The 14777-nt window shown below is 42.3% G+C and overlaps 1 protein-coding gene across 2 annotated transcripts in view; it reads right to left on the reverse strand.

Moving 5' to 3' along the window:
- The window catches only part of galntl6 (polypeptide N-acetylgalactosaminyltransferase like 6), a 341726-nt gene that overhangs the window by 48034 nt on the left and 278915 nt on the right, over positions 1-14777 (reverse strand). For both annotated transcript variants that reach the window (XM_052126394.1, XM_052126395.1), the window contains exon 7: positions 3174-3357. In XM_052126394.1, the coding sequence (XP_051982354.1) occupies positions 3174-3357 (184 nt within the window). The remainder of the gene's footprint in view (positions 1-3173; positions 3358-14777) is intronic.

A 14777-nucleotide genomic window follows, 5' to 3' on the forward strand; every position in this document is an offset into this window, starting at 1 on the left:
TGGGGCCAGAAATGCATAGTCATGGCCCGGCCCCAACCTCCTCCTTGTCACAATATATATATATATATATATATATATATATATATATATATATATATATTCTTGTTGCACTCTAATCTGTCTTGGTTACTATTATTCTGATGCAATTGAAACTTTGTAATGCAGCACTTTTCATACTACTTTTTCCTTAAAATGAATCGCTTATGATGTATTTTTCCTTGTTTGTATATAATTATCAGAAAAATGTAAACAAAAATACATTATGAAGGAAATTTTACATTTCAATCACTGAATTGATGGTAAATAATTATTTTTATTGCAACCTCTATGAGACCCTAAAATTACTCAAGAGAACTATTCAGACCCAACAAAATCACATTATTCTTACAAGTGCTAGACAACAAAAACAAAAGAGGACCATGACGCCTTATTTAAGCCTTATCAGACTACTTCTTCGATTACTTTACAATTGTAAACAGTAAATTATCTAATAAAAAGTGGCAAAAAATGATTGCCACTTTTTTTATTTCTGAAACAAATTGCAATCCTTGAAACAAAATCGTCTCTCTGATAAAAATAGATTTTACATTTAATTAAAAAAATACACATTTAGCTTAACATTATCTAGCTAACTGATAGATAAATAGGTTCCACGTTAACAGGTTTTCTCTCCGCAAAGTTTTGTCTCTTTAATTCTTTAAGTTTAGTCCTTTATTGTACCACTGCCGCAGCGATCAAAGCGCTGCTTGTTCGCTATCAGACCTCAAATCATCTGCAGGTGATTTTCCAGTTTTTATGCATAATCCTTTCTTTTTACTTTGATAGTTTTGTGTGAAAAGAGGTTATAGTTATTTATCCTATTTATTTTTTTAATAGTTACCCTGTTAAAGGACCTTTTTATCCCTATGAAACATGTCTGATACGGGTCACATGGACCCCCCCCTCCAAAGGGATTAACACATCTTATTTGAAAATTGTAACATAAAATAGCAATATTTAAAGAATCACAATACTTTAAAAATCACAATAAATACTGAATCGGCCACTAAATATCATTAATATCAAATAACCCCTAGTAATCAGCACAGATGACAGCCTGATAGAGGGAAAAGTCTTGTTTCATCCCTGACAGATGGGCTCAGGATGACTGCAGAAAATGTGAGGTGCCCTCAGGGCTTGGTGGAGGAGTGGGATGCTGGATGAACTACAGTGGGCAGCACTGGGCACAGCGCACAAGAGAACCAACAGCCTGAGGGCTGAACAACCACAGTCGCAGTGGTCTTTGGATATAACCTTACAGAATTTCTCTAATGTTAACATTCTAATCAGCATGTGTGCAGCCACAGTCAAGAACAAGTGCATGTAAGACTGTGTATGCATGTGTCTGTACATTAGAGAAAAAATGAGGAAGTGAAAGAGTAAATACTGTATAAGCACTTCTGCAGATGAGACACAGTGTGCATGCACATAAACACTCTCTCTGACACACTCAGGAAAGCTCTGTCATCAATAACATGATCAACACAACATTGTAGCACGTTATCAATTTCAGCTACCAGATGACGTTAAGCCTCTTCGTATTCAAATGAGTGTGCGTGTTCGGTGTAAGATCAATAAACAATATGTCCATTATTGTATGAAATAAGAACAGTATTTTCTCATCAAAACTCAGGTTTCGACAAGAAAATTGCTGGATAATGTGTACAGTCTCACACCGAACACACATACATTTGAATAAAAAGGCTGCCATGTCTTAACGTCATCTGGTAGCTCAAACTGATAATGCACTATAGTGCATGACTTTTTTGTTTCCTTTATGTGATTTTTGGAGCTATAAAGGTATGATCACATTTCACTTGCATTGTATGAACCTACAGAGCTGAGATATTCCTCTAAAAAGCTTTGTTTGTGTTCAGCAGTAGAAAGAAAGTCAAACACATCTGGGATGGCATGAGGGTGAGTAAACGATGAGAGAATTTTCATCTTTGGGTGGAACTATCCCTTTAAGACTACTGGCAGTTTAGCATATTTCTTTTTGGTTGAGCACAATTAACAAGAGTCACACACAATGCTTGTTGTTTTTGGTATTACTGTAAAATAGACATTATCGATGACAAATGGATTGTGTGGATCTCGTCTTTGGAGACGCATTATACGGAACTAATTATACCAAATTTAAACCAAATACTCTCATCACATAGTGAAAGTAACCCAGTGGTTAACTCTGCAATGATCAGTCTTGGGATTTTAAAAATCGATTTCGAGATTGTTCATATGAATATTGTGATTTTTAACCCAGCCCTTATCCCTATTATTTTTTATTTTAAGTCATCCATATTGTTTTATAGTTTAAACAAAGCAAAATCCAATTATTTTCACGTACACCTTGGAATCTGCTTACATACCCCCTGGGGGACGCATACCCCTGGTTAGGAATCACTGTTTTAGTGGGCAGCTGCCTAAGTAGGCAGTGGGCAGTGAGGCAATACGATTTTGGCTTGGAGCTAGAGTCTTACATGCAGGTTACTGGTCATGAAAGACAAACAAACATCTTACATGTAACATAAGACAAAGAGTGACATTTCATGCATCCTCTATTAATACACATCGGTTAAATGAGGTCAATCTCAATATCTCACTGCAGCAGACAGAATGGTGCACGAGATTTTGAAACAGACTGGCAGATCAAAAGCTAGAACAAATTGGGGATGGAACAATGAAGCATATTAGAAAAAAAAAAAAAAAGCAGATAATGAACACAAAGAAACAGATAATTGAAAGCTGAGTTCATCTTTTATAAAGAGTTCATCTTTTATAAAGTTTTAATTGTGATAAATCTCTCCACTGCTTCTTCTGTGAGAGGGACAGATAACTAATTTATCTACCGTATACGTTTTTTCTTTATTATTATAATTCTTTTTTTACATGAGAATATTTGCTTTAGGATCATTTGTTAAAACCATTTGCTCAATGAACTGTTATTTCACATTAGGTACAGTCGATTTTCCACCTCCGTTTCATAACAGCTATTAATATTGAACACACAATGACTTTATCTCTGTAAATATTTTTAAAATAGCAGCAACTAGATTTCTATGTAGCTGTTCTGATTTTCATCATAAAATGTATTTTGGGCATTACAATGGGATGTAAAACTGTCTGAATGCACTCACTCATATGGGTCACTAGGGTCTGGTCCCTGTAGCTCAGGTGGGATGGGAATGCGTTTGTAGTACATCTCCCAGTCAAAGGCTCCCCGCATGGCATCCCCCGCCTGCGCCTCATACCCAAAGTTGTTATGGTCTATCACGTCTATCATGGGACACACAATGGTTTTGGGGTTCTGGGCGATCTGATCTACAGGCAGAAGGCAAGGAGAAGAAAGGAAGGAAAAGTTAGAAAGGCTACATCCATCATCCACGTCCCTTTGCCACGCTCTGTTGAGAGGAGGAGGGAAGAAAAGAAGGGGGACTACAGTGCATCTCAGGAGTTTCCCTCTTCTCCTGGATCGCTTGCTCTCCTTCGCTCTGCTCGGATGAGTGTGACGACCCTGTGAAATTTAAAGCTGCCACAGCTGCCCGGCGATTAGAAACAATTACATTGCTTTAAAGTAGGTTTGCTCCATGGAGCGCTGAGCAGAAAGGACCCACGGCCCTTAGCTCTATCTTCGTCAGTCAGCAGCCACTAAACCGTCCCAGATCTGTCACCCATACTCTCCCTCAACGCCATTACTCTACTGGACCATGGAGATCTCTGGGAGAGAGAGAAGAGAGCGAGAAGACCTGGAACACAACAGATCTTAAACAAATAAATCATGAGCATTAAACTCAAGAGCAGAATCGCCACACTCTGTCTACAACTGAGGATAGATATCTACTGAATCACATTTGCAAGACTGAGCACTTTAAGAAAAATAATTCCTTACATGTATCTAGCTATTTTTTGGATACTTCCACTCAAAGCATTTTACAGTAAGTGGGGGAATCTCCTCAATCTTTATCAGACAGCAGCTTTCACCCAGGATAATGTATAATAAATGAAATTAAATACACTTCATTGTCCCTGTAGAGACATTTGTCTTGGACTCATGGTGCCTACACATACACAAAGACTTGAATAATAAGCTGTACAGTAATAAAAGCAGACATAGTGTCTCTGAATGATCACCCCATTATTTTAAAAAATATTTACACATAATCCACAACGAAAAACACCAACCTACCATTTTGCGGTTTAGTAATCGTGCAAGGCCATATCATGATTTGAATCTTAATTTAATCCATAATGCTGCCTTGATGGATATCATATCGATGTCTCAGAGGTCAATGTCTGCAGGTTTCAAAGCATTCCCTCATTAGGCAAGAGCTGCACGCATGTCACATTCGTAATTCAGATGCAAAAAATGTTGGGTTAAAAATAACCCAAATTGGGTTGTTTTTAGACCAGCGTCTGTTTAAATATAGGACAGAACACATGTTGGGCTAAACTAACTCAGCAAGTTGGGTTGTTTTTTTAAACCCAGCAAATGGGTTATTTATTCAACCCAAATGCTGGATCATTTTCACAGAAATGCTGGATTAATTTTATCTCATAAATTGGTTAATATTTTCAGATTGTTTTACCACACCATAAACAAATGAGTAAACATGGTAGCGCCTTTATTTTTGGATGAATATAAATACATGCAATAATTAGATTTAATTCATTTTACAAAAGCTTTAATAAACAGCATGTAGAACAATAAAGTAACATTTATAAATAATGCTAAACACACCAGGCATTACAAACATTAAACACCCATTGTACTATTAAAAGGAATGTTCCCCCAAAAATGAAAAATCTCTCATTATTTACCCTCATCCCAGATGTGTATGCCTTTCTTCTGCTTCTTGTTTTTGTTCAGAATATCTCAGCTCTGTTGGTCCATCCTATGCGAGTGCATAGTAGTCAGAATTTGAAGCTCCATAAAGTACATAGGGGCAGCATGAAAATAATCCATAAGGCTCCAGTGGTTAAATCCATGTCTTCAAAAGTTATATGATAGATGTGGGTGAGAAACAAATAGATATTTAAGTCCTTTCTTATTCTAAATCTCCACGTTCACATCTAACAACTAAACAGGAGCCATGTGACTTTTAGATGTGAAAGTTTAAATTTATAGTAAAAAAAACCTTTCACAATCATTTAAACACTGGAACCATATGGATTACTTTTATACTACATTTATCTGCTATTTGGATCTTCAAAGGCCTGATCACCATTCACTTGCATTGTGAGGACATACAGAGCTAAGATATTCTCCTAAAAATCTTTGTTTGTGTTCAGCAGAAGAAAGAAAGGCATACACATTTTAGATGGCATGAGAGTAACAAACGAGAGAATTTTCATTTTTGGGTGAACTAACCCTTTAATGCTGAATTGCCCCTTAATTTATATATTAGAGATTTTTAACCTTTCAGCAACTGAAACCCGATTTATATCCAACCATTTACATGCAGGGCTGTAGCCAGGGTTTGAAAATTAGTGAGGTCCATGTTGAGGTGTCAAGACTTTTACCAGAATTACACCTACAAATGCAACATATTCTATGCAACAAAATTAAATATAAAAATTAAAGAACAGAAACCAATAATAATACTGAAATATTTTTAATCGCAAATGCAGTTATTAGCACACTATTACTGAATTTTTGTCACATAGAAATGCACATTTAAAAATAAAGCAGTAGAAAAGCATATAGAAAATAAAGTTAATTAACAACTAATTTATCTAGGGCTATGTTAACTCCGTTACATATTAATATTATCCAAAACAATCAATTGTTTTCCCTTTGCCAGTCTCTTAATTATTTAAAGGTGCACTCAATAATTTTTTCCCCTTAAAAAAGTTTTACTCTTAAAGAAGTTAATAGCAATTTTGAAACATGTATAAAATCATGATCACTCACATGAGATGAGGAATGTAGTCATATCAGTAACCTTATAAAAGCTGTATGGGGCAGGGGCGCCCTCATGGGAGCTGCCATTTTAGCATCACTTGACCATTTTAATACTACTGGCTTAATCTCAGTAGCTTGTCTTGTTATTGGACAGTCAGTCTTGTTATTGGACAATTTCACTCATTGATTAAATTAATCATGGCTGATTGTGAATAGTGAATTTCTACAATGGCATCTGAAACTGAAAACTGCTGATTTTGAATAATGCTGCATCCGCAATACTAGGTGTCACTGTAAGTCCATGATGAAATGAACAAAGAGTTACTTAGTGTAAGCTGCCTTACCTTTAATTTAAATTTTTTCATTAAAGTTCATTAGAACTAAACATATTTACAAAGGAGAAAAAGTCATAACTTCATACTTAATTCATGAGTGTCCAGGCTTTAAAGGTTTTTTGTTAAATTTTGCTTTTGTTAAATTAGTTGCATTTGTGACAATTTACCATTGTTCATGCATAGTACACATACTGAATATGAAAAAATTACTGATGACCTCATAGCTGGCTACGGCCATGTTTATATGCTTTAATTTTTATTAATAAAAAAAAAAAAAATCTGGATTAATTCAAATAAACACGATTTACACGAGTAGTCCTGGATTAATTCTAATAAACACTGGAAAAATGGATTAATTCAAATAAACACGATTTACACGAGTAGTCCTGACGGCGAAAATCAGTAGCTTATGTTCTCAACTCTAAAGTATATATTTGCATGAGGCAGAAGCAGCAGTAGCACAATCCATGAGAAGATTGCAAGAGTTGCACAATTGCTGAATAATGTGTAGTAATTTCTAATATAGTCATGTGGTTTTAGAATAACATGAGGGTAAGAACATTATTACCAATTTTGTATTTTTGGGCAAACTATTCCTTTAACAACTCATCTGAAATACAGTGGCTTTTTTCTCCCTCTCAATATACTGTGCCAATTTGACCCACACCAACCGCAGGGTTTGCACCCTTTGCAGGCTTCACTAACACCTCTTCAAGCAACAAGCTTTCCCCAGTAGTTCTCCCCCACAGGTGATGGCTGGGCTTGTTAGCTTCAGTAGGCAACTAGACAAGAGCTGCAGGGTTAAAAGCTGCTGGCTTTTCTTTCTACAGAATACATTTTTTTATGTAACTGTATCTGTTTTTTAACATGTTTTTTTTTGTGTGTGTGTGTTTTTATACAATACAAACTACTTTGGTTGTACAGATTAACTGCAACTGAGAACAAATTACAAGAATACATATGTATTAGAGCAAAATGCTACAGTACAAATGGCGGTTTGAGCAACATGAAGAGTTTACTCTTGGCTTTATGTCATTAGCTAGGCATTGAGAACATTTCCTGTCAAGAGCTATGGACTTTGCATTTGTTTATGAATGGTGTGTGTGAAAGTGTGTGTGTGTGTGTGTGAATTGCATGTCAGTTCAAGAACAGGCCTTCCTCAAAAGGGAGCACACAAACAACCACCTGCGTTCTCCTGCCAACACTCATATCAAGCTTTTGTTTTCTCTCTGGCACTAAGTATCCGCTTTCCAATTGTACTCCAAGAACCGGCTTTGCTGTAGCGCTTACTGGAGCAGTATCCTTTGTTTGATTCTTTCCTCTATTGCAGATGCATCTAGTAAGCAGTCTAAATTTGAAAACCCAAGACCCGATCTGATGTTTGCCCAGTTGAGAAAGTAGAAGCAAAGAAGAATTAAGAAGAAACTGAGTACTGGAGACAGGAAGGATCTTAAAGTAGCAAATTAGAAAGGTGTCAGTAAAACGGTTGGAGAGTTCAACTTGGACAGCACCATTTGATCTTGTGTGCAAGTTTGATTTATCATGATAAAAAGGCAGTAATAAAACGTCTCGGGTTACATGTGTAACCCTTGTTCCCTGAAAAAAGCGGAACGAGATGCTGCGCTGCTAAGCGCTACGGGGAACAACTCTAACTGTGAACCGAGCTGAAATAGTGTGTGTAACACGTCAATGAACATTGACCGGAATTTATAGCCTCGGCTGATGTAATCATTAGATGCACCTGCGGCCAGGCTATAAATGGATACGTCACCAGGTGTCGTCAGATACTTCTTTTTGAAGAGCAGTCCTGGGACGTCCCAGTGCGGCAAAGCAGCGCAGCATCTCATTCCGCTTTTTTCAGGGAACAAGGGTTACACATGTAACACGAGACGTTCCCTTTACAAAAAGCTTCACTACGATGCTGCGCTGCTAAGCGGTACGGGGAACGCAATACCCAAGCTGCCGCACTTGGGGCTGTCCGGACACCTACGGTTGTGCAGTGTACTCACAAAAACGCGAGAGGTCTCAGACATGAGCTTGAGATGTCGACTCAAGGGCATAAGAGCCCGGAGTAGCATAAACATCTAAACCATTCAATTTTGATGAATGTGTGCGGAAAGGACAACCTGCCGCATCACAAACTTGTTTAGGCATGGGCTGAGATGTCGACTCAAGGACATAAGAGTCCGGAGTAGCAAAGCATCTAACCCATAAAGTTCGATGAATGTGTGCGAAGAGAACCCTATCGCAATATAAACTTGTCATAAAAACTGATGAATGTGAGCGGAGAGGACCAGCCTGCCGCATCACAAACTTGTCCAGACATGAGCTTGAGATGTCGACTCAAGGGCATAAGAGCCCGGAGTGGCAAAACATCCAAACTATAAAAATGTAATGAATGTGTGCGGAGAGGACAAACTGCCGCATCACAAACTTGCTGCAGATGGAGACCTCTAGCCAAGGTTTTAGAGGAGGAGAGCCCTCTGGTAGAGTGCGCCCTAAAACCTACTGGTGAAGCTTGACCGCGCGCCTCGTAGGCCCGGGCAATAATGAGGATGCCTCTTTGAGGGCACCCCACCCACCAAGCCGTGGCAAACTGCAGTGGCCACATAGAACCTGGCATTGGCGAGGCAAGTGCCCGCTGACAGTTCTTTCTACAGAAAATCCAGAACTGAAGCAAACTGGCAGTAAGCTGGTTCTGTAATAAGAACTTTAGTAGAAGGAAACGCATGCAGGCGCATTTGTGCTATGTATGCGTTACTACGATCGGGGGGGGGGTACCCTTCCCCTCATTTGGTACCCTTAGGGGCCAGACATGAAAGGTTTCACAATTCGGGCCAAGGATGAGAAGGTCCTCCCTGTTCGGAATCGCCCAAGGCGAGCCGTCGAGGAGAGGAATTAGCTCCGAGAAACATATCCTGTTCGGCCAGAGCAGCGCCATTAATAGGAGGCAAGATCCTTGCTGGTGAACATCGCCAAGACTCCCGGGAGCAGAGAAACCGGGGAAAGAAATGCATACAGACGCATTCTGGGTCATGTATGTGTCTTAACGTCCAGACCCAAGGGGGCTGGGTGATTTCAGGGAGAAGTAGAGGAGACATTGCGCTATTCATAGAGGCGAAGAGGTCCTCTTCTGCCTTAAGATCTCACCCAAACTTGTTCCAAGTGGAAAAAGCCCGGCATTTAAAAAGGTCTCAATTACCTCAGGAGAAAGCCCTGTGTCCCTCAGTTGGTACCCTTAGGGTCCAAACATAAAAGATTCCACAATTCGGGGCAGGGATGAAATATTGCCCTGTGCCTGAGATAGAAGATCCTTCCTGTTCGGAATCGCCCAAGGCGAGCCGTCGAGGGAAGAGATTAGCTCCGAGAACCAAGCCCTGTTCGGCCAGCGCGGTGCTATCAGTAAGAGGCAAAAACCCTTGCTGGCAAACTGGGCAACTACTACCTTAGGGTGGAGTTCTTAACTCCCCCGTTGGTATTTTCTGTCTGGACCGTAAATCTGCTCCCGTATACGGGCATCCAGGGATATAACTGACCTGAGTGATAGGAGCTTACCCTGGGCCCTAAGGAGAATCCAACGTGTCAGAAATACAGCTGACAAGAACGTGGGTCTCCTTGATGATTTATGTAAGAGGCTACCGCTGTATTGTCCACCCGCACCAAGACATGGCAGCATCAGGAGGAGGTATTTCAGGGCCAGAAATACAGCCATCAACCCGAGACAGAGACTGTGACAACCGAGCTGACGACCCTCCTATCCCCTTAAGCTGGACGACCACTTAAGGCCACTACCCCACCCGTCAGGGAGGCTTCTGTCGTTAGCAGTCTGCGACAACAAGACGCACTGTCAGAAAGTCCGTCCCGGAACGGAAAACAGGTAGCGGTTTCTGACGGACTAATATCATAGTTGCTACTTCCAGCAGACTGATACGATAGCTAGTTCCAGATGCGCTCTACCATATATCGTTCAATGTTGTGCGTTCATGCAACAAATATCACAACACAACATGATGACATTTTATAATTCTCCCTACCATCTTGAGATTGTAACTGGATGTCACTTACTGCCTGACAAGTATTATTAAAGAGAAGTTTGATGAAGATATACCTCTTCCATGCCTGATTCTCTTACCGGAATCACTGTCCATAATTGTCCGCCTACAGAACTTTAAATTCACAAAGGTTGCCAGAGGTGCTACTCTGCAATAAATTGGTCCTTCGAGCCGGATACGGCAACAGTAAACAGTATGGACACAGCAGCTAGCGATGCATCAGAGACAGTGGATAGATTCAAGAGACAGAGTAAAATGCCTTCCCATCTGGGTGATTATGAGGTTGGCTACATACCTCCTGTGGACCCTCCTCCAACCGCTTCTTCTCGCTGTCACAGTCAACGTAAGAGCCAGTCTAGGAAAACATCCTATAGTAAAGCCAGCTCTCGTTCCAGATCCAGTTGTCATTCTATTATCTCTGGTGTCCAGGCTACATCTGCACTCACAAGCAGCCAGGCCGCCATAGTGGAGGAGAAAATAAAACGGCGACAGTACGACGACCTACTTCACCAAATGGAGGAAGACACGCTGGCAGAAATAAGAGTACCAGAGACTACAAACCCAAGCTAAAGAGGCTCAACGTGCTCAGGAAGAGGCTCTCATGGCAAAGGAGGCCTTATCTAACCAGTTAGAATGACGGCGCAAGTTGAAAAAGGCAGAAGCCGATCTAGAGGTGGCCAAGCTGGTGAGTTCCCTGCTCAGCCAAGACACAAATTTGACTGATCCAGAGCTTCAAGCATCACCAGACACAACTGGGCCACCATCGCAGTTCCAACATGCCAGCTCAGCCCACTCACCTGTATTTCACCAGTCCTCCTACCCCCCATCTTCTATGATGCAAGCCACACAGACTGTTACAGAGGCACAGAGCACATTAAGGGACACACGCACAGTTCAGTCAACACCCAAGCTACCTCATTGGGCACTACCAGTGACTATGCCTGCACGAGTTCCAGCTCTCACAGCACAATTGTCTTCATGTGTAGTCACTCAAGTCCAAGGGAGACCACACATCGCATCTGGGGAGAACATGTCACCTGTCCCACAGCAGCTCAGCCCAGTCCCAGTGTCACTACCTCAATTCAACCCCATGCAAGCAGCAGCCACCCAGTTTGCGACACCACACACAGATAGTGGTTTGATATCGCAGCCTGTACTCCCTGTTGCAACTATTGCATCAACCTCAGATGTGAACACTCCATTACCAAGCTATGTAGCCCCACCTATCAGCCAGAATCAGCTTTATCTAGCCCCTCAGCAGCGAGTGACAGTCTCATCTACTACACCCGTCTACCCTCAACCTTATCCACATCCAACTGTTCCCCAAACTGGTTACTTACCTCAACCCGGAACGGAGCTTCTGATGGCAGCAGCCTACGGTATCCCTCGGCCCACACTACCAGTGTTTGAGAGTGGTACAGAAAGTGACTTTGCTTTGTTGAAACTGGCCTTAGACAATCTATTAAGTCACCATACTCACATCAGTGAGCAGTACAAATACCAAGTGTTACTGAGCCACCTGAAGTTTGCTAGCGCTCAGCAGCTGGCTAAGGCATATATGCACCACCTACAACCATATACTGCAGCCTTGCAAGCTTTGCAGGAGAAGTATGGCCAGCCCAGGCAGCTCGTGCAATCAGAATTAGGTGCTATCATGAGTACTCCACCACTCAGAATGGGTGATACCAATGCCTTCGATTCGTTCGCCTTATCTGTGCAATCCCTGGTGGGCATGCTGAGGACGCTGGAGGGACAGTACGGATACGAGCTTATGTGTGGTTCTCACGTGGACCGTCTTCTGGGAAAGATGCCACCCGCTTACCGAGATGGCTTTGTAGAATACTGTTTAAGCCATGGTATCCTTCAAACTGGTACGGATAGAACCTATACTCTTCCTGACTTAGCGGCTTGGTTACAAAAGAAGTCACAAGCAAAGCGCATCTCGAGTCGAGCAGCTGCCATGTTTCAGTTTGACACAACAAAGTCATCTGTAAAGAGTAAAGGCACTTCATATCATCGAGAGCATTCAACACCTGTACTTCTGACATCCGAGAGAGCTGCCAAGCCTTCTGGACCGGCCCAAACTAAAGCCACTTCTAAACCGAAGCCCTACTGTCCTCATTGCGACAACCAAGATCACTTTCTAAACTCATGTGATAAATTCAAGAGGTTGACCACTACCCAGATCATCACCTGGATCACAGAGGGTAAACGTTGTTGGAAATGTGGTCGGAATCACCCAGTGGACTCCTGTAATCTCAAGCGACCCTGTAAAGTCTGCAAAGAACTGCACCTGACTGTCCTGCATGACTCTATCAGAGATACTTCGAGAGCGGTGCTTGTAGTGAGTTTGCCATCCACTCAAATCTATCTCGACAGACCCAACCGCTCACAGAAAGTTATGCTTAAGGTTGTGAAAGTCCTCTTGCACAGTGGTGGCCAAACGATGGAAGCTCATGCTGTTCTAGATGATGGCTCAGAAAGAACAATAGTTCTTCCTCCAGTAATTCAGCAGCTTGGATTGAATGGAGTTCCAGAGGTTCTTTCTCTCCAGACTATCCAACAAGGTCATACCAAACTTGTAGGGTCCACGGTAACCTTGGAAGTTTCTCCAATCACCAAACCCACAGAAAGGTATGTCGTTCGTGATGCCTTTACTGCCTCTGCTTTAAGCCTTGCTGAACATAATTACCCAGTGGCAGCACTCCAGAAGGCATATCGTCACCTGAAAGGTCTACCCTTGCAGTCTGTAGACAGAGTGAAACCCTTACTCCTCATAGGGTCTGATATGCCACACCTCCTGACTCCTATTCAACCAGTCCGTAGAGGAGCAGAATGTGGCCCTGTTGCCACATGTACCAAGCTTAGTTGGGTACTGCAAGGCCCAATGTGTCCGATTCAGCCCCCTAAAGGACAGCAACAATGCCTGCACCTAATGACAGCCCCAACACGTGACGAGTTGTATCAACATGTGGAGCGCTTGTGGCAAATTGACACCTTGCCATACAATGAAAAGCTGATCACGAGATCAAAGCAAGACCAACAATCCTACAACCTCTTGCAGTCTGCTATGGTCAGAGTAGAAGTAAATGGTATCCAGCGGTATGCTACCCCGCTGCTAAGGCGTATTCCTATCACCTTGCTCTATGCAGGCAAAGAGGCTGTGCTCCCCAGTCTCAGAAACATTGAGAGAAAACTGGGCAAGAATCCTGAGCAAGCTCAAACCTACTGCTCTGAAATTCTAAAGCTGGAATCTGAAGGCTACATTGCCAAGATAACACCAGAGGAGGAAGACAAGTCCACAGAGTCGTGGTTCATTCTGCACCACATGGTGCATCATAATGGGAAGGACCGAATAGTCTTCAACTGTTCCTTCCAGTACCATGGGCAAAGCTTAAATGAACAACTCCTTCCAGGGCCAACACTGGGGCCATCTTTGTTAGGTGTCATACTGAGGTTCAGACAACATGTGGTTGCAGTGAGTGGGGACATCAAAGGCATGTTTCACCAAGTACGTTTGTTACCTGGTGACAAGTCTGTGCTGCGATTCATCTGGCGGAACATGGATAGGGAAGCTGACCCAGACATCTATGAATGGCAGGTACTGCCCTTTGGTACGACCTGCAGTCCGTGCTGTGCCATTTATGCCCTTCAGTTCCATGCCCAGGAACACCATGACACCATGGCTGGCTTAGCTGATATTGTGGAGAACTCATTTTACATCAACAACTGTCTCCACAGTACTCACGACCAAGGTGAGGCCAGGGCCATAATAGATGGGTTGTGTCAGTCTTTGCTAAAGGGAGGCTTCGAGATCAGGCAATGGGCGTGCAATATACCATCAGTGCTCAAACACCTCCCATCGGAAGCCAGATCAGCTAGTAGCGAGTGCTGGTTGTCTCAGAGTAGCACTGACATGCAAGAACCTACTCTCGGCCTACAATGGAATTGCCTTGATGACACCCTCGGGTATAAGAGCCGCATAGCAGAACCTGTTCAGCCCACCATGAGGAATCTGTACAAAACTTTGGCAAGCCAGTTCGACCCCCTGGGCTTCATAGTCCCATTCACCTCTAGGGCTAAAACTCTTATCCAGGATCTCTGGAAAAACAACCTGAGCTGGGATGACCCTATCGAACCCCTACACCTGCGTGTGATATGGTCCAAGTGGGTTGCAGAGCTTTCCAGTATCACCAGACTGCAATTCCCTCAGACTTATGCGCCTGGCAATGCTGACACCCCTTCCACTGTTCGGGAGCTCCATGTCTTTTGTGACGCTTCGGAGAGGGTATATGGTTCCGTGGCCTACCTTCGGGTCACAGACGACAGTGATAAAGTCCATGTCACCTTTGTCCTAGCACGATCTAGAGTGTCTAAAGTCTATCTATGCCCCGCTTAGAGTTGTGTGCTGCATTTTCCAGAGCTCAGATGGCCAAAGTGATACAGACTGAA

The sequence above is a fragment of the Xyrauchen texanus genome, chromosome 5 (assembly GCF_025860055.1).
Source record: "Xyrauchen texanus isolate HMW12.3.18 chromosome 5, RBS_HiC_50CHRs, whole genome shotgun sequence".
Classification (NCBI taxonomy): domain Eukaryota; kingdom Metazoa; phylum Chordata; class Actinopteri; order Cypriniformes; family Catostomidae; genus Xyrauchen; species Xyrauchen texanus.